The 22366-nt window shown below is 44.4% G+C and overlaps 1 protein-coding gene across 1 annotated transcript in view; it reads right to left on the bottom strand.

Moving 5' to 3' along the window:
* Positions 1-22366, bottom strand: part of TLN1 (talin 1) — a 3443760-nt gene that overhangs the window by 788619 nt on the left and 2632775 nt on the right. The window contains exons 39-41 of the mRNA XM_044078439.1: positions 19131-19292; positions 898-1038; positions 551-732 (exon numbers count right to left, since the gene is read on the bottom strand). Of these exons, the coding sequence (XP_043934374.1) occupies positions 551-732; positions 898-1038; positions 19131-19292 (485 nt within the window). The remainder of the gene's footprint in view (positions 1-550; positions 733-897; positions 1039-19130; positions 19293-22366) is intronic.

The following is a 22366-nucleotide window of genomic DNA, read 5'->3' as shown; positions in this document are numbered from 1 at the left end:
CCTGCCCTTGTGGGCCATTTTAAGACTAGCCAATTTCCCTTGGTGGGCATCAAACCCTGTATCTTCTGTTTGTGAGGTAAACACATTTACCATTATATCAAACCCTAACCTTTGGGAAGTCAAGTGGAAGTACATGTAATGCTACCTAACCCAAATCAGATTTCCTGAAACCTGCACCTAAATCTGCTTTTTATCACATCAGTGTAAAGTTGAAACCTCTAATCTTGGTACTTTAGAGCTCTCCAAACATATGACTGCTCTGACATGGCTCAATGAGTTAACAGAATACAACCAGCACACATTCTACTGTACCTGAACCTTTCACCCAAAGTACACTCAATAAGAAGGGGATTACTAGGTTATCAATGCAGGTACCTGTCATTATAAACAGAGATATGTGCAATAAGATGACATAAACACAGGCATCTGAGGAAAGTACTACACAATCACAGAGAGTAAATTCCTGCTGGTATTGCACCTTCCCTAGCCTCAATAAGGCTACTGTTTGACTATGAACTCTGGTAACACTGTTCAATGTTGGAAAGAGTACCTCATGTTAGTTATTAGCTTCTTGATGGAGTCTGAGACGGTCCGCGAGTGCCCAGCCAGTACTGACCATTTGGGAGGATCTTTGGGATTGACAGCCAGTGAACGAGCAGTTTGAATCAGGCCAGCAGAGCTCTCCAGCATGGTTTTGGCTGAAGCGACAATTGGTTCCATGGCCTTGAGTCCCTGCAATCAAAGTACATAAAATAACACTAAACTGCAAAATGAAGAAAAATAGATACTAAAACATCAACTATCTTCTGCTCATTCCCAGAACTCAAATTTGAGGAAGACTTGTAAGAAATCTAGTACAAAATAGCATATGTACATTTATTTTCTATCTAAACTTACCTCGGGGCTGATCTGAGCAGGAATACTTGCAAATTCAGGATTTGAAGCAAATGCTGTCAAATTGTCAACAGCTTCAATCAATGGTATAGTAGCAGCTTGACATTTATCACGGTTCTCTTTGCTGAATGCTCCATCAAGGGCCTAGAATAAGAAATGCAAAGTCATGTTATGCTCCAGCAATGTAACAGCATGAAGAAAAAAAATATTTTATTTCAATTTATTCTAAAGTTCACCAACTTTAGTCAACAGGCATTCCCTTTTTATGTCTTAAATAGTACTAATGGCCAACTTGATGAAACCAGCAGTTGTATGACATCCAGATGGCTGCTAGTAGAACCACTCTTCTCAGAATACTACCTGCTCAGTGACCCCCCCCCCCAATAAATTCTATAGGATACTTGCCCTAACATCTGTGGTGCACCTCAAGAACAATCTGGCATGGAAAATCTTGCCCAATCTTTTATTTTTTCCAATACCCTCTTGGAGTGCTGTAACTGCATACTACATTATGTCAGACAGTAGAATATGTAGCCCCTTGGACCATGCAAACTCAGTACATCAAAAGATCTGAGGAGTGCTTTGCTCCTTAAGCAAAGTCAGACAGAAAAAAAAACGGAACATTGCAGGCTAGGAGTACCACCTCAGTGTTGGACAAAGGGAACAGAACAGCACTGACTGTACATTACCTACACCTTAAGTGGCTCTATACCTTATTTACCCTGCTACCTGGCAAACACCCTGTATCACACCAATGTCTTTCTCAAATAAATGTTAATTGTATCTCAGCATTACAATTACTAAGACAGTGCAGACCTGTGGTTGCTGAGGATAGAAATTTTATAAAACATTAGCAGTAAAATACAGTGACAAAATGTTAAGGTAATCATTCTGTTCTGTTACCAATACCCCCCCCCCATGTTATTGACCCAAACATGAAAGGAAGTCTTGGCTTGGCTTCTATTCAGTCATACTCCTAAGGAGAACGGTCACACACTGTTCAATGCTGCTGCCCCTCTGCTCCTATACACAAGTATTCAATTCTTCCCATCTCAACAACTCTGAATGGTCCATATACACTTGAATATGTGACCAGAGCAGTAAGCTGAAGATCTACAAAGGCCAGCTCACTTTACCAGGGAAGGGATTATAGCCATAACTGAAAATGCCTCCATCGTCTGTCCCAGAGACTTCCCATACTCTGGAACAAACTACCTATCTATATCAAACAAAGCTCCTCATTAGCACTGTTCAAGAAAAATCTTGATGATTGGATGGGAGATGGGAAATTCACCCCTGGGATCACTTCTGTGGCTCTGCTTGGCAGTGGCACAGGAAAATAATTTTCTTGGGTGGCGAAAGCCAGGGTACCTTTGGCTAGGCTTATATAGGCCCTAGGGCCAATAGCCTAGTACCTACCTATGAATCTAAATCTCTGGGATGCTGGCGAGAGCACAAGCACCCCTTGATGTCTGCCCAGAGAACAGCTTCCATACAGTCATTTACCCTGGCTGATCTGGAAAGGTGTTTCTCACCACCAGGAAATGAATGGGTCAGTGTACAATTGGAGAGGATCTTTGTTTTATGGGCAGAGTGGAGAAAAAGATAAAGAAAAAAAAAACTAATTGCATGACTGCAATAAGACTATAAAACAGACATCAAATCATCTTTACTGTTACCTGGTAAAATAACATTAAAAAAAAGAAACTATGTTCAAGTCTTGCAGTGAAATAATCTTTACTGTCTAAAGATTTATTTTACATTTGTTGAATGAGATAGTCTGACTGGATAGATGTCCATTTTCAGCAGAGGCCCAAGGAGAAAAAACTCCAGATAACACAGATAGAACATAACAGACACGAGTCAAACATATTTGTAAAGCTCTCTAATAGGTACTCTCAATATACACAGTGTGTAATAGTATAGAAAAACAACAGGTTAGAGCAAGCTATTATGAGCAAGAGATGCGTATAATATTAATTTAAATAAGGCATTGAATAAGTAGTGATTAATCAGGGTTAGTACAGGGACAAAGCCAGTGCTCTTTAAAATACTGTTTGAGGCCTTTTTTGAAAAGACTTAAAGAAGGTTGGAAGGTAAGGTTAGATGGAAGTGAATTCCAAGTTTTACCAACTGCGTTGGCAAACAGGGAGTTGTTGGCTGAGTTAATGGCTCTGTGGGTTTGGACCAACAGTTTATTGGATGATCGTAGTTGCCTTGAATTACTGTATGGCTTTATGATATTTCTGAGTGCCGGAGTATTTTCAGGGTGCTACAGAATTTTGTGTGCTACTATAAGTTGACTGAAAATAAGTAGGCTAGGCAGTTCTAGCCACCTGAAGACTGAGGTTTTGACAGTGATGTGTCCTTTATGTTGAGCCTATGGCAAATCTGGCAATATATTTTTAACAATGAGAGCTTACTAAGTTCAGTTTTGCTCAAATTGGAGAGTATGGGAGAGGCATACAGAAGGGTAGAGAGTAGGTGTGAGCAAGCGATTGCAGTCCTAGCTAATGGAGTTAGAAAAGGTTTGCTACTATATAATGGGCCAAGTTTATTAACAGTTTTTATAATTTTGATATGCAGATCAAATTTAAGCTTATTGTCCACTATTACTCCTAAAAGCTTAGTATGGCCATCTGGAGAGAGAGAGAGAGAGAGAGAGGTACCATTATTGGATGTTATGGAGAAGGAAAGTGGGGTTGATCTACTGGTGGGGGTAAAGAGAAGCAGTTTAGTTTTGTTGGGATTTAACGGACTGTGATCAGAGAGCCAATTTTCAACTGTGTTAAATGTATTTTGTGCCAACGTTTGCAGGTCTAAAGGGGAGGAGGCTGTAGAGAACAGGATAGAACTGTCTGCATATTGAATGCAGGTTGCATCAGGGATGGCAGTATGAAGATTGTTGATGAAGACAGGAGAGAGTAGAGAAAGTACAGTTTTGTACCTACCATAAATGTAGATGTCCGATAGGTATGCATCTGCAGTCATCACATATGGGTTGTCCTGCCTCAGGAAGCCCTTCGGTCAGCCGGATTCCAAAGTCTGGGTCCGGCGTCGGCTGATGTCGCCCCTTCCCCGACGTCAGAGCGCCTGGGGTATAAAAGCGTCAGCCGACGCCATCTTCCTCAGTTTTTCTTGCCCCAGATGCCAGGTGCCCTCTAAGGAAGGCTAAATTTGGAGAAATGCAATAAATTCCAAACATGCACAAAAATATATACATATATAAAAACAAATACACCATAATAGATAACCCCAGCTAGCTATGAGAGGGGAATGTACCCAAGAAATACCAAAGAGGGGAAGGAGGGAGGGTAAACCTGACTGCAGATGCATACCTATCGGACATCTGCATTTATGGTAGGTACAAAACTGTACTATGTCCTTCAAGGATGCATCTGCAGTCATCACATATGGGTAGAATACCATAGCCAATCTGGGGGTGGAGGATCTATGTAAAGGATGTTGTAGCTAAAATGCCCTGCAGGACTGCCGTAGCAAAGCCTGCTCTGGATCTGGAATATAAAGGTAAGTTGTAATGCTTGAAAAATGTATGCACGGAGCTCCATGTAGCAGCTTCTAAAATGTCCTTGGTAGCCACCCCTCTTAAGAAGGCTGTGGAGGTGGCTGTGGCTCTGGTCGAATGAGGTCTAATGTTAGCTGGCACAGTTTTTCCATGAAAGGAGTAACAGAAACTAATGCAATTCCCTATCCATTTTGAAATTGTCGGTTTTGAAATTGCTTTTCCTTGTGCACCAGCAGCATGTGCTACAAACTGGTCAGTTTTTCTGTAATTTTTAGTTCTGTCCAAGTAGTAGCGCAACTGTCTGTGTATGTCCAGGGTGTGCAGAAGCTTTTCCCTTTTGTTTTGTGGATTTGGAAAGAAGGTAGGCAGGTGAATAGCTTGGTTTAATGAGACCCTAGATACCACCTTTGGCATAAATGAAGGATTGGTTCTCAATGAGACTCTGTCTTGATGAAAAATAAGAAATGGCTGTACTGCCATGAGGGCCTGTAACTCAGATACTCTTCTTGCTGAGGTTATGGCCAGAAGGAAGGCAGTCTTCCAAGAGAGGAACTGTAGTTCTGCAGATGCTGCTGGTTCAAAGGGAGGCAGTGTTAGTTTTTCCAACACGGTTAAGGTCCCAAGTAGGCAGTGGTGGTTTCCTTGGAGGATTGATGTTTTTAATTCCTCTTAGAAACTGTCTTAGCAGAGGATGAGAGAAGACAGGTGGATCAGTATTGTACTCTGCTGAAATTGCTGAAGCATGAATTTTAATGGAAGAGTAAGACAGGCCATTGTGGAGCATTTCTGCCAAATATTCCAGGATATGTGCCATGTTCATAACTGTTGCACCTAGGCCCTTTGAGGTGCTCCAGGTGTGAAATCTTTACCATTTTGCTGAGTATGCCTTTCTTGTGGAAGGCCTGCGAGCTTCCATGATGATATCCTTCACTCTCTTGGATAGCTTATCCTGGTGATGAGTCAAGGTATTTTCCAGGCAGCTAGTTGTAATGTTTTCAGGTTGGAATGCAGAGTTTTGTAATTGTGCGGTGTCAGGAGAAGCGGCCATTGTGGCAGAAGCCATGGTTTTGTCCGTGACATGCTCTTTAGCAATGGGTACCAGTGCTGTCTTGGCCAGTCCGGAGCTATCAGAATCACTCTTGGCTGCTCTGCCCTGATCTTCAGTAAGACCTTGGTCATTAATGGAAGAGGTGGGAATGCATACACTGTTAGAGCTCTCCAGCTGAAAGAGAGGGCGTCCACTTTCCATGCTTGTGGGTGGTATGTCCTTGAGCAGAATTTCTCCAGCTGATGATTGTGTGGGGAGGCAAAGAGGTCTATGTCCGGTCTCCCCCATGATTGTGTTATCTGATGGAAGATGTCTGGGTGCAGCATCCATTCGTGTGCATCCATGATGTTCCTGCTTAAGCTGTCCGCCAGTATATTGTCTTTTCCTGGTACAAACTGGGATTGCAGCTGTATATTGAGAGTCAAGGAAAGTTCCCATAGATTCATTGCCAGTCTGCAAAGAGGGTAGGAATGGGTGCCTCCTTGCTTGTTTATGTACCACATAACTGTAGTGTTGTCTGTCCTTATTAGCAGGTGGCCTTGATGTAGGAATAACTTGAAGGCCTCGATTGCATGTATCGCTGCCAGCATTTCCTTTTGCTTTATGTGCATGCGTAGCTCTTTTTGTGACCATAGTCCTTGAATGAATCTTCCTTCCATGTGCGCTCCCCATCCGTGGTCTGAAGCGTCCGTTGTAATGGTTTGGCTGGCTATTGGTTTGCTCAAGGCCAAACCCCTGTTTGACTGGCTTGCTTGAGCCCACCACAGAAATTCCCTTTGAAGGCATGGGATGAGTGGTATCAAAGTTTCCAAGCTGTGACTGTGCTGAGTCCATAAACTCCTTAAGTACCATTGAAGTTTCCTCATATGTAGCCTTGCTTGAGGAATCAGAAGAATGCAAGAAGCCATGTAACCCAGGGCCTGCAGGATTTTCCTTGCAGTCAGCTGAGTTTGTCTTGACAGGTTTTTGAAGTAATCCGGTAGTTGGTTTTGTTTTTCTTCTGTGAGGAAAGCCATTTGGGTGATTGTGTCTAGATCCGCACCCAGAAAAGTTATTCTTTGGGATGGTACAAGTCTTGACTTGTGAATGTTGACTGTATATCCCAAGGCCTGAAGAAGATAGATGGCATAATTCAAGTGTTTTACCAAAATTTGTTGGCTGCCCGCTTGTATAAGGCAGTCGTCCAGATATGGGTATATTTGCATCCCCTGAAGTCTGCAGTGTGCAATTACTGATGCCAGGCATTTCGTGAATACTCTGGGCGCAGTAGATAAGCCAAAGGGCAATGCTGAGAATTGATACTGCTCTGAACCTGCAAGAAATCTGAGGTGTCTTCTGCAGCTTTGTCTGATAGGGACATGCAGGTATGCCTCCTTGAGGTCCAGAGTTACCAGCCAAGACCCCTTGCCCAGTATGGGAAGGAGTTGCTGTAGAGTCAGCATTTTAAATTTTGGCACAATGAGATAAGTATTTAGTGCGGACAAGTCGAGAATAGGCCTCCATTGCTTTTCTTTTCTTGGAACAAGGAAGAGTCTGGAAAAAAATCCTTGGCCTTGTTCTGCGAGAGGAACCTTTTCTATTGCTTTAATTTTCATTAAGTTGGAGATTTGTTTCAAAGCCTCTGCCCTTTGATTTGGTGGCAGGTCTGGCATGCCTTTTCTTTTCGGTAATGTGTGGAAATGGAACCTGTATCCTTTGTCTATTATTTGTAGTGTCCATTTGTCCCTTGTAATAATGTGCCAATTTTCTGAAAATAAGGAAAGCTTTCCGCCCAGAGGTGCTTCCAATTGAGCCCTGGTTGGCGGTGTCAAAGTAAAGTCATTGAGTCTGTCCTTGTGCAGCAGTTGTAGGCCCTGCACTACCTCTCTGGTTGGGATGCTGCCATTGACGTCCTCTGTAGGAGCCTCTAGCTTGCCCTCTACCTCTGGCACGCCTGTTCTGGACTCTCTGAAATCTGTCTGTGTCTGGAAAGGACCAGTTCTTGGAAGGCCAATTTCTGCTGAATCTTGGTGGTTGGACTTGCATAAAATCTTTGACTGTTTCTACAGATTTTGCCTTTTCTTCAAATTTCTTTAAGACCTCCTGAGCAGTGGAGCCAAATAACTTTTGCTTTTCCAGTGGAGCATCCAGAATCTTTGCTTTAACATGGTCTGGCAGAGATTGTTCCTTCAGCCAAGCAAACCTACGTATGACTGCACCTGTCATAGCTGACCTACATGAAGCTTCCAATGCATCATAACCACACTGCAAGAAATGGTTGCTAACCTGTTGAGAGTTATGTACCAGATCCTGAAGTGATTTGGGATCTAGGGATTCAGGTGAAGACAGCTTTTTATGCAATTCATCTAACAAATATTCTTGGTACTGTATCATATGAAATTGACAGTTTAAAGCCCTCATAGAAAGGGTAGCAGAAGTATACACTTTTTTACCCCATCACTTTAAAGCCCTGGACTCCCTTTCAGAGGGGAGTGGATTTTTTGTAGTGACAGCTGCAACCCCTTTAGGGCCCTGGGAGATAATTTCTGGATCAGCAGAGTGGGCCTTGTAAAGGAAAAGATGTGATTCCGGGACCCTGTAGTACCTATTGGGTTTGGCAGGAGCCGGAGGGAGAGAGTCAGGGGTTGTGCTAGATTCAGAGTACACATCATCAATGACATTCAAAACAGGGGGAATAGCCAAAGGTCTACGCTGAGGCAAATGCAAGAAGGTCCTTAATCTCTTCCTGGAAACAGAGAATTCCTGGCCCTGCCATTGGAAATGCTCCCTCACAGTGTGCAGAGTTTCCCCAAAAGACAGTTCTTCAGGAGGGGAGGCCGAAGGGATAGATTCCTCTGCATCTGAATCCTTGTAGGCCGAAAAAGCCTCCTCCTGGTAGTCCGAGAGAGCAGAGCCATCAGAGGCCTCATCTGAGGAGAGGGGATCAGAGGGCTCAACCCTGGGCCTTTTTTCTGTAGGAGGTTGAGAGCCCCTGTCCGGATGAGGCTGAGAGCCCCTAATTAATGAAATAAGGTCCTCTGCTAGACTAAGGATCTGAGAACCTGTAGTGGGTCCCTGAGGGATAACCCTGGGAGGCATAGATTTTGAGTGTTTAGCACCTTTAGCCCTAGAGAAAGCCTTAATAGACATGGATGCAGGAGGCCTGGCTGCACCACGTGCTGGTGTAGTTTTGTCTAAGGGAATGGTGTCGGAAGGTTCCTGGACACCAGATTCCAATGGAGATTCAACAACCGATACAGTAGTGGCCTCCGGGGCCGAGGTTGTCGGTTGTATGGTTTCAGTGGACAGTAGTACCAAGGACTCGGTTTCAGCCGAGACCAAGACACTCCCGGTAGGCCTGGCCATGGTTTCAGCTGAAACCGCAGACCGTGTGTGTCGGTCCTTGTCCTTCCGTTTCTTTATTAAATGTGAAGTCGGAGTCTCCGACGGCATTTTGTAAACAAAACTAGCCCCAAAAAATTCCTCTGCAAACTCCTACTGACGTCTTAGAGTGCGTTGGTTGAAGGAAGCACAGGCGGAACAAGCCGAGACGTCGTGGTCTGGGCCTAGGCAAGGTAGGCAGTAAGAGTGGAAATCCTTATGAGGTATTTGTTTCCCACAAGTTAAGCAATTATTAATTTTATCTGACATCGGCTGAGGCAAGAAAGAGTCCCCAACGGGGTACTTAGCTTTTGAAGTCTTCGGTTTAGCTGAATTACAGGAGCTGGTTGACCGGCACTTGCGAACTGCTTCTGCTTCGGGCACCACACGGCAAGAAAGACTGAGGAAGATGGCATCGGCTGACGCTTTTATACCCCAGGCGCTCTGACGTCAGGGAAGGGGCGACATCAGCCGACGCCAGACCCAGACTTTGGAATCCGGCCGACCGAAGGGCTGCCTGAGGCAGGACAACCCATATGTGATGACTGCAGATGCATCCTTGAAGGACATCCTAGAATAGAGCCCTGAGGGACATCAAGAGTGAGAGAGAGCAGGGTTGACAGTCTGCCCTGCCATAATACAGCCTGTTGTCTGCCATTCAGATAGGATAAAAAACACTGAAGAGCATGGTTATCTAGAGAGATGGATTTTAGGGAATGGATGAGTAATTTGTGGTTGACCAGATTAAAGGCCTTTGACAGGTCTAGAAATAGGGCTGAAGATAGCCTGTTGTTGTTCCTATTTTGGAACATGGTGTTTGTAGAAGAAAGGAGGGTGGAGGTGGTGCTGTGATGTGGCCTAAAGCCATGCTGAGAGTTGGCAAGCAGACCGTTCTGAACGAGGTAGTCTATAAGCTACTTATGAACGCACTTCTCCATTAATTTGGCTAGTGGTGAGAGAATGGCAATGGGTCTGTAGTTGGACAGTTCTGTTAAACTTCCACCTTTATGGTGAGGGATAAAACATGGGATATTTTCCAGATTGAGGGGACAGTGCCATCAGTTAGTGTTCTACTGATTAGGATAGAGTTGGGGAATGTGGTATGGTGTCGGCAGCTTTTTGTAGGTACTCTGCAGGAAGGAGGTCAGCAGAAAGGGTGGTTGGTTTTAGTTTTTTGATAAGGGATCGGATAAAAGTGGTAGAGACAGGTTGGAAGTTAAAGGTGGGGATGAGAAGTGGGTGTATTAGTGGTAGAGAAGCAATAGTTGTGTAAAATCTTACGAAAACCATAAATGTCCTTCTCTTCCATGTTGCAGTATTCTAGATGTGGGATTTTCTGTCCTCAGGTGACTCTTGCATTGGCCCCTATACAAAAGCTTCAGCTTGGCTGTTGCAGTGTGCGTGAGATGTCACATGTAGGGCCATAAATGTGATGTCTACACACACAATCCTCAGAACTTGAAGGCCAGCAGGCAGAGAATAAGGCCCAGCAGGAGGAATCCCAGTGGTTTTCAGGTGTGTGACCTGGTGTCCTACTGTAGTATGGATAGGACAGGTAAAGATAAAGGACCTGGGGGAATTGGTGGGTGGGAAGGAATACTGCAACATGGAAGAGAAGGACATCTATGGTTATGGTAAGATTTTACACAACTATTCCATGTCCTTTTACTCCTACGTTGAAGTATTCTAGATGTGGGAGCATACCACAGCTTATGCGGATGAGAGGGTGGTGGTAGATGGAGAGTTCTACAAGACCCTGCAGGACTACCCTGGAGAATCCTGTCCTAGCTATAGAAATTTGGTCAAGTATGCAATGCTTGGTGAAGGTGTGGATAGAGGACCATGTGGCTGCTTCCATAATGGATGCTGTGTCTGGGCCTTTCATGAAGGCCCTGGAGGTGGCCACAGCTCTAGTGGAATAGACCTTAATTCCCACTGGAGGTTCCTTTCCATGGTGGGAGTAGCAGAGGCAAACAGCTTTCCTAATCCAGCATGCGATGGTTTGCTTGGAGACTGCCTTGTCTAGGGCTCTGGGTGAAAGGAGACAAAGCTGGTTAGTTTTCCTAATGGCTTTGGTCTTGTCCAGGTAAAACCTTGGTTGCCTTGCATGTCCAAGGAGTTCAGAATCCTCTCTCCTTCATTAGTGGGTGACGGGAAGAAGGTGGGTAGATGGATGGATTGGTTTAGAGACAAGTCATTGACCAACTTGGGCATAAAGGAGGGGTTGGTTCGCAGGGGCACCTTGTCTTTGTGGAAGATTGTGTAGGGGGGACAGGCCATTAAGGTCTGCAACTCAGACACTCTTCTGTCTGAAGTGACGGCCACCAGCAGGACCGTCTTCCAGGTACACATCTGTAAGAAGAGGCTCCAGCGGGTTCAAAAGGATGTTGGGTTAATTTCTCTAAGATGCAGTTAAGGTCTCAGGGCGGGGGATAGGTTTCCTAGATGGTCTCATGTGCAAGACCCCTTAAAGAAAAGCTTTATGTCAAGCCTGGCTAGCAGCAGGGGGGGGGGGGGGTCCAGGGGCAGGCAGGCTGATATAGCAGAGGTGTACTTCTACAGAAGAATAAGAGAGCCCACTTTTTATCAATTGACATAGGTTCAGAACCAGGGGGACCTCCTCAGAGCAAGGGTTCCTTCCCTTGTGCAGGCACCATTTAGTAAATCTTTCCCACTTAGCCAGGTAAGATTTTCTGGTGGTAGGTTTCCTTGCCTCCCTTAGGACAGAAAGCACGTCCTCTGAGTAGTGGTGTCGGAAAGGGATCGAAAGTTTATCACCCACAGAGTCAGGGTCAACATCTAAGTGTGGGTTTAGGAGAGTTCCTTTGTCTTGTGTCAGTAAGTCCACCTTGTAGGCTAACATGAAGTGATTGCCCTTGGCTAGATTGTGAAGTAGGGGGAACCAGTGCTGCCTTGGCCAGTAGGGAGTCACTGACAAGATTTTTGGTTTGTCCTTCTGTACTTTCAGGAGGATTTTCTGAATCAGTGGGAATGGGGGGGAAGGCATAAAGAAACTTCCCCTCTCAAGAGATGCTGAAAGCATCCACTGTCCATGCTAGAGGGGAGTGGGTTTTTGAGCAGAAGGTCTGCAGTTGCCTGTTCTGGGGGGAGGCAAACAGGTCTATTTGTGGAGCACCCCACCAGTGGACTATGTGTAAGAAGACCTCCCTGTTAAGCCATCCATTCGTGCTGAGGCGAGGAGGTCCTGCTCAAGAGATCTGCTTGGTGGTTGTCTTGTGAGGGGATGTAGGCTACCTGCAGGACAAAGTTGTGATGACAGTCCAGGTCTCATATCAGCAGGGTTAGTCTGCACAGCTGATAGGCCTTTCTTTCTCCCTGTCTGTTGAGGTACCACATCACCATGGTGTTGTCGGTCACGCTCAGGAGCAGCCCCGGAACCAGAAGGGGAGTAAAGGTCTTTAGAGCTAAGAAGACTGCTGTCCTTTCCCTGACATTGATATACTTGGCCTGTAGAGAGGGATGACACTTTTCTTGAATCCTGTAAGATGCCAGAGTTGCTCCCCAACCTGAATCTGAGGCATCTGTATGCATTACTTGGTTTGTGGTGGGGGGATTGAAGTGGGAGCCCTGGGTTTAGTTAGACTTGCTGGATCCACCAGCTGATTTCCGCTTTTAGACAGGGGAGGAGGGGAATTACTTGGTCTAGGGGATGTAGGTGTTGGGAAGAGATGTTTTTGAGGTACCACCGTAGCTTGCGCATGTGCCTTCTTGCCAGTGGTAGCATGAGGTTGGTCGCTGCCATTAAATCCAGCAGATGGAGAACTTGCCTTGCTGTCACCTTTTGGGACAGTAGGGCTTCCTGGAAGTGGAAGTAAGAAAAAGAACATTGTCCTGCGGGAGAAAGGCCTTCATTTTGTCTGTTCTGATTCTCCAGCCTAGGAAAACCTTGTCCTGGCCTGGGATCAGGGAGGATTTGGGGAGGTGGATGGTGAACCCTAGATTCTGCATAAGGGTCATAGTGAAATGTAGATGCTTTGATAGAGCATCTTTGGACTCTGCCAGAATCAGGATGTCGTCCATATATGGGTAAATCTGTATACCCTGAGTTCTGCAGAAGGCAATTGCTGGGGCTAGGCACTTTGTAAAGACTCGGGGGTCCATGGATAAACCAAAGGGCAATGCAATAAACTGGAAATGAGAGGCAGGTCCAGAGAAATGCAGGAATTGTCTGTGGGAATTCCTGATGGGTATGTGTAGGTAGGCTTCCTTTAGGTCCAGGGTGGCCACAAAAGCTTTGGCTGGATTTAGAGACAGCAGGGTGGGGAGAGAGAGCATTTTGAAGAAAGGTACCTGAAGGTGAAGATTTAGGTAGGACAGGTCTAAGATGGGCCTCCAGGGCCAGTCTTTCTTGGGGACCAGGAAGAGACAGGAGTAGAAACCCTTTCCTTCTTGTCCTGATGGGACAGGTTCTATGGCGCCTAGTTTTAGAAAGTCTGCCAGAACTTGTGACATGAGATGGGCCTGTTTTTTTTTTGGGGGGGGGGGGGGGGAGAAAGGAATGCCTTTTCTGGGTGGTTTTTCTTTCCAAGATAGGAAATACCCTTTTTGGATAATGGTTAAGACCGATTGGTCTGTAGTGATGGATTGCCAAAGGGGAAGACAGTGGGAAAGGCAGGCCGAGAGGGGTAGGTGGGCAAGGCAGTCATGCATTACTGGGGCTTCCTCTGTTCTGAAAGGATTGTCTGGGTTGATGTGGTGGAGCAGAGGGTCTGGAGGTGGTAGGTCTTCTAGCACCTCTCCTAGACCTGGAAGAGGAGGCAGAGGGTTGAGGATTACGTCTCACAATGGCGGCCTTAGCAGGGTAGTTCCTATAATACTTGGGGATGGGTGATACCAGTAGATGCTTGATGTCCTGTAGTTCTTTGCTTTTTTTCCTGCATATTTTTAAAAGGGTCTGCAGATTGTTTACCGAAAAGGACATTGTGGTCCAGAGGGGCATCCAAGATCTTAGACATGAAATCCTCAGGGAGGTTCTGGAGTCTTAGCCGTTAGTACCTCCTGAGGACAGAAGCAGATGCTGCAGACCTGGCGGATGCTTCTGCAGCATCGTAGCTGCATCTGATGGAATGCCTGGCTACCTGTTGGGTCAAAGAAAGTTTGGAGATAACGTAAGTCTTAATGGGACTGTCAGGCAAAAATGTCTGCAGGGAGGAGGCTTGAGAGACCAAGTCTACTGCATACTTGGTCATGCGGGTCTGATAAGTTATGGCTCTGAAAGTCCAAGTGGAAGAAGTGTATACCTTCTTTCCCATCCTATATGGATAGGATGGGAAAGAAGGTATACACTTCTTCCACTTGTTATCTTTATCTCTGGGTAAGAGGGAGGCAGAAGGCAGCAGTCTAGATTGCTTATCTGCAGTGGTGGCAATCACAGCTGGGCCTGCCAAGGGTGGTATAACCAAGAATTTCTGGTCCTCTGGTACTTTATAGAAGCGGTCAGAATGCTTAGGGGCTGGAGGCTGGGGCCTTAGAAGCTGAGTTGAAGGCATCCAAGTAAGCAGGCAGAATGGGGGGGCCACCAAAGGGGAGGGTGATTCTACTTGCAGCAGCTCAAAGTACCTTTTTTGGGTGTCAGCCATTTGGGACGTATCCCATTTACAGTAAATCTTTCATCTTGGTGATGGTCTCACTAAACGTAATATCCTCCGGAGGGGAATGCTGTTCCAAAATTCCTCATCAGAAGAGTAATATTCCTGGGGAGAAGCAATCTGGGAAACATAAGAAATGGACTCTTCAGAGGATGAGAAGGAAGAAATCATGCTCCTCTTCCCTGACTTGAGAGGTCATGGGTGGGAGGGAAGAAGCAGAAGCAGGCCTAGGGCTCAGAAGAGGCAGCGTGGAGGTGGCTGAGGCTGAAGGCCTGCATGAGAGAGGAGGTGAAGGCCTGCTAGTCTGGTTTGGCTTCTACAGAGTTGGAGGTATGTTTAGTTTTCTGCTTCTTTTTCGCCGGGAAGGAAGTAGAGAGTGGTCTGGCATCGGGTTTGGATAGTAACACATCCGAAGCCTGGATCCTGGTCGGAGGTACCACTGAAACTGGTTCTCCCTCGACATAGACGGTAGTCTATGTCTGTATAAGCTCCAAGGACATGCCGGCTGTCTCCTGCGAAAAGGCTTCCTCAAGGGACGTCGCTGCAGTCTACAGGTCATCCAAGCGTGCCTCAACCCCTAGATCAGCAGCTGGCGGTGTGTTGGGAAGTGGAGCGGCAGGCAAGAAAGGCCTAGGAAACATGGCCTTCTTGAGTGGAGGTTTGGGTGCGGCCTCCGATGCAGGATCCATTTAACCGCTTAAGTTGCTGGTTCTTCAGGTAGAGGTTTAATGCGGCCAGATGACTGTGCAGGATCTTAGGAACAAACGATTGACAAATTGCACAGGAAGAGTGATAGTGTTCCTGGCCTACGCAAAAAAACACACCTGTCATGGGCATCTTAATGGGTTATCTGGTGACCGCACTGGCACTTTCCCTGTTTTCCTGACATCAGCTAAAGGCTACAACAACCAAGTGTAAGCAATAACAATCGGCAAAAAATAAAAAAAATTAGAAACCCGACGGGTTACTTATCTTTAAGAAGCAACGTCTGTGAAGAGGGAATCGTACGATGCGAATGTCTGCGGCTGAAATGTTCTGAGGACTGTGTGTGCAGACATCACATTTATGGCCCCTGGTTTATGGCCTACGTGTGACGTCCCACACACACACTGCAACAGCCAAGCTGAAGCTTTTGTATAGGAGCCAATGTACGAGTCGCCTGAGGGCAGAAAATCCCACATCTAGAATACTGCAACAAAGGAAAAAGAGGACATTTAATAGTTTCAGTGAAAAGGTTATTAAAGGCAGTGGGCAACAGTTTGAGGATTTATGGGTGTAGTTTGATGGAGTTGGGGTAGTAGATTGTCCTGGATGAAGAAGTCTGGTAATACTTGCCCAAAACTTTTGGGGATTGTTTTGGTGTTTAAATTGGAGGTTCTGGTAGTAGTTTTTTGACCAGTTGACCGATTTAAGTTCTTTTAGGCAGTTAGTAAGTTAAAGTTTTTATTATTTCTGATTGCTTTGTAGGTAGTCTTGTGGTGGGTTTCTGCCTTATGCTTAATAATATAAGTTAGTGAATGATCACCAAGGTCATTGGGGAGAGTCACAGCTGTATACAAGCTTGGGTGGCTATTGACAAGTACCGAACCTAAGATACTTTCCCTGTTGGTGGGTTTACTAATCTTAGCGGGAGAGGTTATTTGTGTGAACCCAAACAGATTTATATGGGTGACAGGGGATTCAGCTGAGCAGGTCCACCAGTCTGTGTTAAAGTGACCAAGAACAATGTTTTTTGGGGGGTAGGTAGTGGATAACCATTAGAGAATATCTTCCAGAGTGCTTATTTTATTGCCTTGGGGAATGTAGATACAGACAATATTTATACTCTTATTAATGTTAATTTGCAGTTTGGTAATGAGGATTTCTGCGTAATTAAATGGGGGTGGTTGAACTGGACCTCTATTAACACAATGTATTTTTGTAAAGAACTGCTATCCCACCTCCCTTCTTAGAGGTTTGGTCCAATTGCTGTATGTTGTAGCTCAGAGGTAATACCTCATTATCGGCAGTAGTAGGTTTAAGCCAGGTTTCGGTAAGACACATTATGTCTGGGGAATGAACTGCTAAGAGGGCATGCAGGTTGGGGATTTTATTATTTATACTTCAAATGTTCAAGTGAAATGTCAGGAGAGAGTTTGCAGGACAGTTAAGGGGTAAGTTTATTGATGGGGTTGGTGTTGTAGGTCATACTGTCACCAGGTGGAGACGGGCCAAGGTTAGGATGGATGTCTATATGTAACAAGGTTATATTGAAATCTGATTATGAGTTTTAGAAACTTGTGAATAAGTCTTGGATAGTGCTTGTCCCTTGGATTAGATTTTAAGGTTTTAATTGCATGAGGAGGTAAAGTGGATGAAGATTTGGATGTGTGGGGGATAGTTAGGTGAGCTAACTTGTAGAAGAAGCCCGGGGTGGTAGTTTGACATTTTGGGTAGTGAAATCTATGGCGTTGTTGGTTTTCATTGGCAGTGAGGAGATAAAGGATGGGCATCAGGGGGAGTAGAGAAAATACTAGTGTTTTTGTTGATCCTAGCATAGCAAGGGGCCTGACCATTATAGGGCACAGTTTTCAACCAATATTTGGTAGGAAAGGAAGGAGAAAAGTTAGGTTGTAGAGAGGAAGGGCCACTTGGTGGTGTATGAGATGCTGGTTGAGAGGAAAAAGCAGGGGGAGTGGCTATGACAGTATAATTTTAACAGTACTAGGGGCGGGTGGAAATAGGGGGCAGGGTGGGGAGCTGAACAAGCCAGAGAGCAGCGAGGGTGAGCAGAGCAGGGCTAAACTGGACCAGAAGATTTATACAACAATTAAGTAAAATGTAAGTTTATAATGGGTATGCAAGTTATTTACCTTACTACATTTTAAAGATGGCTCCCAGAGGAATGGGTACTGATAGAGCCTCCTATGAGACTGGCTCGGGAGAGGGGAGATAGCAATTATCAGTGTGAGATTGGGTGGTTAGAACTGGTTGGAGGGAGTCCAAAAAGTAAAGAAAAAAAAAACAAGTAAAGAAAAAAAAAACAATCAGGAGCCAGGAAATGTTAAGTAAGACAATACACTATGTTTGAGCTTTACAGCTTACTGAAACCAAATGTTGCTAGCAAGCTCCAAGGATGAGTAGAGCTAAGGGAATTCGGACTGAACTAAAGGTTTGTTTTGGAATAGTTTTAACCCTAGACACTGGAGCTCACCCATTTGCATACAGAGGGAATAAGGAACTTGTACAATTAGTAGAGTATGTTCCTATCTAATGGCCAACTTCATTAAAGCTCTCCAAGTTGGAAGCTGAATGGAGCTCAATGCAGCTGTGCTCATCTCACAATGATAGTCACAAAATAAGAGAAAATTTTTAAGATCTTTGTAACAATACAACGCAAAGTAAACATTCTTGTAATAATCTGAAACACAAATCCTGCTGCTGCTGTCACAGCTTCACTAAATATTACAGTACCTTTTGTCACTAACATTTACTTATTGTGAAACAACCTTCTCTTTATAGCAAATTTCAGTGAATATTAAAAAGAAACATTGTTTCATGTCAAATAAACTGTGCCACAAAAGCATTTCACATTGAGCAAGCTTCTGCATCTTCTCCAGAAGCAGGCACCAACTAATAACCATCTGTCTAAGCATTACAGTGTTGTTTCTTACTTCAGTAACTATGTTCTAACTCACCGCCATACTCATCAGCAATTAAGCTAAATCTTGAGGTGGGGGGGCAAAGACAGCACACCGCATATGAGGACTTAAGAGATCATTTTTTTTTATAAGAGGAGTTCCACTTACCAATTACAATATATCTGCATAGTCCCATCAGATGAAAAATTTGACAACCTAATGGAAATTCAACACAGACTACTGCAAATCGTGAAACTTGGTCATCTTAGTAAAATAATAGCAAAGATCAAAACTTATTACACTGAGTTTTTTTTTTTTTTGCAGGTGGGGCAAGACCCCTTTCATCCCTGATGTTAGAAGGCTGCACCCCCAATACCACCCTTAAATATAAGTACTGTCATTTGGAGAAGAGAGAGAGTACTCCTAGATACAGCAACATTAGTATATATTGCCCTGCACTTGAATTCTCTCATTTCTGAGGAACACACAGTCTTCATACAAAGGGAGCACTAAAAGTTTTTAAATTGTAACACTTGTAGTTCATATTTGTTTGCTTCACTGGACTCATGTCAAGTCAGTCACTAAATCACTGAATACCATATATACAAATACAGTTTGCTGAACTCCACTTCCAGTAAACATAAATTGCAAATTTCTGCAGGAAGGCAAACTCCTATTCATTAAAAGTAGTCTTCAACAAACTGTATTCACATAACTGGCATTCAGCGATTTTGTTGTTGATTGGCTGTCACATTCCTTTTTTCTTTCTAATAAACTACAGAGAGCACGGTGCAACACTATCACTTTAGGAATCTTGTATTTGACATCACAAATCTTAAAATACACAATTTGGAAAAGGTGGAAACAATGCATCAGTGCTCTATATTTATGCTGTAAAACATTTTGTATATCTTTGCATTAGGCATCTGACTGAATGCATTTGCATCATTTAAAAGACATGATTGGTCAGGCCAGTGACAAAAAAAAAAAAAAAAAAAAAAAGTACAGACAGTACTATCCCCATACCCCTTCATTGGTACTGGTGCGGTTTGAAATGCAAAGTGACATCTCACCTTAATTGTTTTCACTAGATTAGCAGTGCTGTTGGCCACCTCCTTTGCAGACTGGACAAACTGGCGCTTGGCAACTGGATTTGCTGTTTTAGAGGACGCTAGGCGGCAGGCATTACAAAGTGCTGAGGTATGTTTAGCTACGATGGTGGCAGCAGAGAGAACCTGGAATAAAAATTAAAGGAATTACACATGAGAAAAAGTCATAGCCACAAGCTGTTGGTATGAAGCACTTTTTGCTTACTGTTACACTGAAATATGTGGAAACCAGCAGCATAATACAAACATACTGTTGCAAAAACAGGGACATGAGTATTGGGGAAATTAATATGCAGGAAAGTGTTAGTTTCAAGTGTACTGCAAATGTAACCATCCAAGGTGGAAATATGAATTACATTGCAAATACCAATTGTACTTCTGGATTAAACATTCAGAGTCAAAATTATGAGTCAAACAATACCGATTGTACCTAACAAACATCTGACCAAAGAGTAGCCAAAACATTGATGTAAAAGTCAAAACATCCACAATCAATATGGCTGAGTTTGGAAGCCAACTGGTGTACAATATAGGACTTAAAAAGAGGATGAAATGGGGTTGTTGAGATAGTGTATATCGATAAGGCAGTATAGCTGAGAAAAGGATATTTATTTATACAATTTGTTAAATGAACTGAACCTACTGGACCAACTTCAGTCTTAGCCCAAAATGAGAACACACCAAGTAGAAAAAAATGAAGTATACAATCAAAGAGCACACTGAAATAAAGGTATAGTTAATACTTACATCAGTTAGAGCAGGAACAAGAGTTAGAGAAGAGATGCTATACCAAAAATGATACTCTGTATTAGAAATTAGGGAGATCAAATTATGTGACCCGAAGCAGAGCTTTTACAAGCAGCTTGTGCTGTGGAAGCTTCCTTAATTTGTGCTCAAAAGGAGAAGGAGTAAGAAAGGTCTTTAAGATTTGTGGGAAGTTCCCTACAGACTTTGGCTCCAATGGTGGGAAAGGGAGTGGTTAGAGGCGACAGATGGAGCTGGCAGTTTCTATTGGAGGCAGATGCTACAAGAAGTTTGGCAATGCTCAGGCTGAGAAGCTGATGCTGTTGACATTATCCTCAGACTATGGAATGAGAATGACAGAAAATTCTGATGAATTTGACCAGGAGGTCTGGATAGCCAGATGGAATGGATTAACCAATCTGGTTAACAGACAGAGAGAACTACACAATGTACTGGAAAGGGAAATGCCAATATAGCGGCTCCAGTCAGGATGAATCTGGAAAAAGTTGAGCAACATAAATTGGCAAAGAGAAGGTCCAAGTTATTAGTAGTAGTAAGCTGGGAAAGTACAGTTTTGTACCTACCATAAATATAGATGTTAGAGTGCGCATACAGCTGCAGTCATCACACTTGGGTTATCCTGCTGTCAGACGGGCCCTCGGTCGGCCGAATTCCGAAGTCTAGGTCCGGCGTCGGTTGTCGTCGCTTCTTCCTTGACGTCAGTGTGGCAGGGGTATAAAAGAGGCAGCCGACGCCATTTTCTTCAGTTTTTCTTGCCCCAGATGTCAGCTGCCCCCAGAAAGGAAGGCAAAACATGATGTCATGCAAACATACATAAGTAGATAAATCAAAATAGTAGTTGCAAGCAAATACACCATAAAGGAATACCCCAAATAGGTTGTATGTTAAAGGGGTTTGTCATAAGCCCTGTCCTAAGAGGGGATGGAGGGAGGGTAACCTGGACTGCAGCTGTATGAGCACTCGAACATCTACATTTATGGTAGGTACAAAACTGTACTATGTTCATCGTGCATACAGCTGCAGTCATCACACTTGGGTAGAATCCCAAAGCTAAGTAAGGGTGGATGGTACTAAGCAGAATTAGGAGGGGCTAGAATGCCCTGCAGGACTGCTGTGGCAAAGCCTGCTCTAGATTTTGAGTATAGTGGAAGGTGGTAGTGCTTGGAGAAAGTGTGTAATGAACTCCAAGTAGCTGCTTCCAAAATGTCCTTGGTAGGGACCCCCCTGAGGAAAGCTACTGAGGTAGCTGCAGCCCTGGTGGGGTGGGATCTGATGTATACAGGCACTGATTTTCCATGAAATGAACAACAAAAGCGTATGCAGTGGGCTATACATTTTGAAATAGTCTGTTTGGAAATGGCCTTTCCTTGAGCACCTGTAGCATAGGACACAAAGAGCTGTTCAGATTTTCGGAATGACTTTATTCTGTCCAAGTAATAACGAAGTTGCCTGTGAATGTCCAAGGAATGTAGTAGCGCCTCTCCTTTGTTCTGTGGATTTGGATAAAAGGTAGGTAAATGAATAGTCTGATTCAAAGCCACACTGGATACTACCTTTGGCATGAAGGTAGGGTTGGTTCGTAAGGAGACCCTGTCCTGATGGAAAATGATGAATGGTTGCACAGCCATGAGGGCCTGTAGCTCCGAAACCCTGCGTGCTGAGGTAATAGCCAGAAGGAAGGCTGTTTTCCGTGACAAGTATTGTAGCTCTGCTGAAGAAGCCGGCTCAAAAGGAGGCAGTGTCAGCTTCTCCACACGGTTGAGGTCCCAAGCTGGAGCTGGTGGTTTCCGTGGGGGTTTTATATTTTTTTGCCCCCCTGAGGAACTGCCTTAATAGAGGATGTGAGAATAAAGGAGAATCCGTATTGTATTGTGCTGAAATTGCTGAAGCGTGGATCTTGATGGAAGAGGAGGAGAGGCCACTGTTTAACATCTCAGTTAGGTATTGTAAAATCTGAGGTATATTTATTACCCAAGGATTCTGACCCTTTGCTTGATTCCAGGAACAAAAACGTTTCCATTTGGCGAGGTAGGTTTTTCTAGTAGAGGGTCTCCTGGCCTCCAAGATGACATCCTGTACTTCCTTGGAGAGGAAAGTTTGTTAGTAAATTAAGGTATTCTCTATGCAGCTAGATTTAGAGTTCTGAGCTGGCTGTGAAGGGTCTTGTAGTTGTGCTGGGACAACAGAAGAGGAACTTGAGGAAGGATCCATGGTGGTGAGTGTGACAGGCTCTTTAGGAGAGGATACCAGTGCTGTTGTGGCCAGTCTGGAGCAATGAGAATCATTTGTGGCCTCTCTGCTCTGGTTTTTAATAGGACTTTGGCCAGTAGAGGTAGAGGCGGGAAGGCATAGACTGTCAATGTTGTCCAATTGAAAGAGAGTGCATCCACTTTCCAGGCCTGTGGATGATAGGTCCTTGAGCAGAATTTTTCCAA

Source organism: Protopterus annectens, chromosome 1.part1, assembly GCF_019279795.1.
Source record: "Protopterus annectens isolate FY-2018-M chromosome 1.part1, PAN1.0, whole genome shotgun sequence".
Classification (NCBI taxonomy): Eukaryota; Metazoa; Chordata; order Ceratodontiformes; family Protopteridae; genus Protopterus; species Protopterus annectens.
Note: the sequence above shows the minus strand (reverse complement) of the source record. Positions and strands in the feature narration are given on the sequence as shown.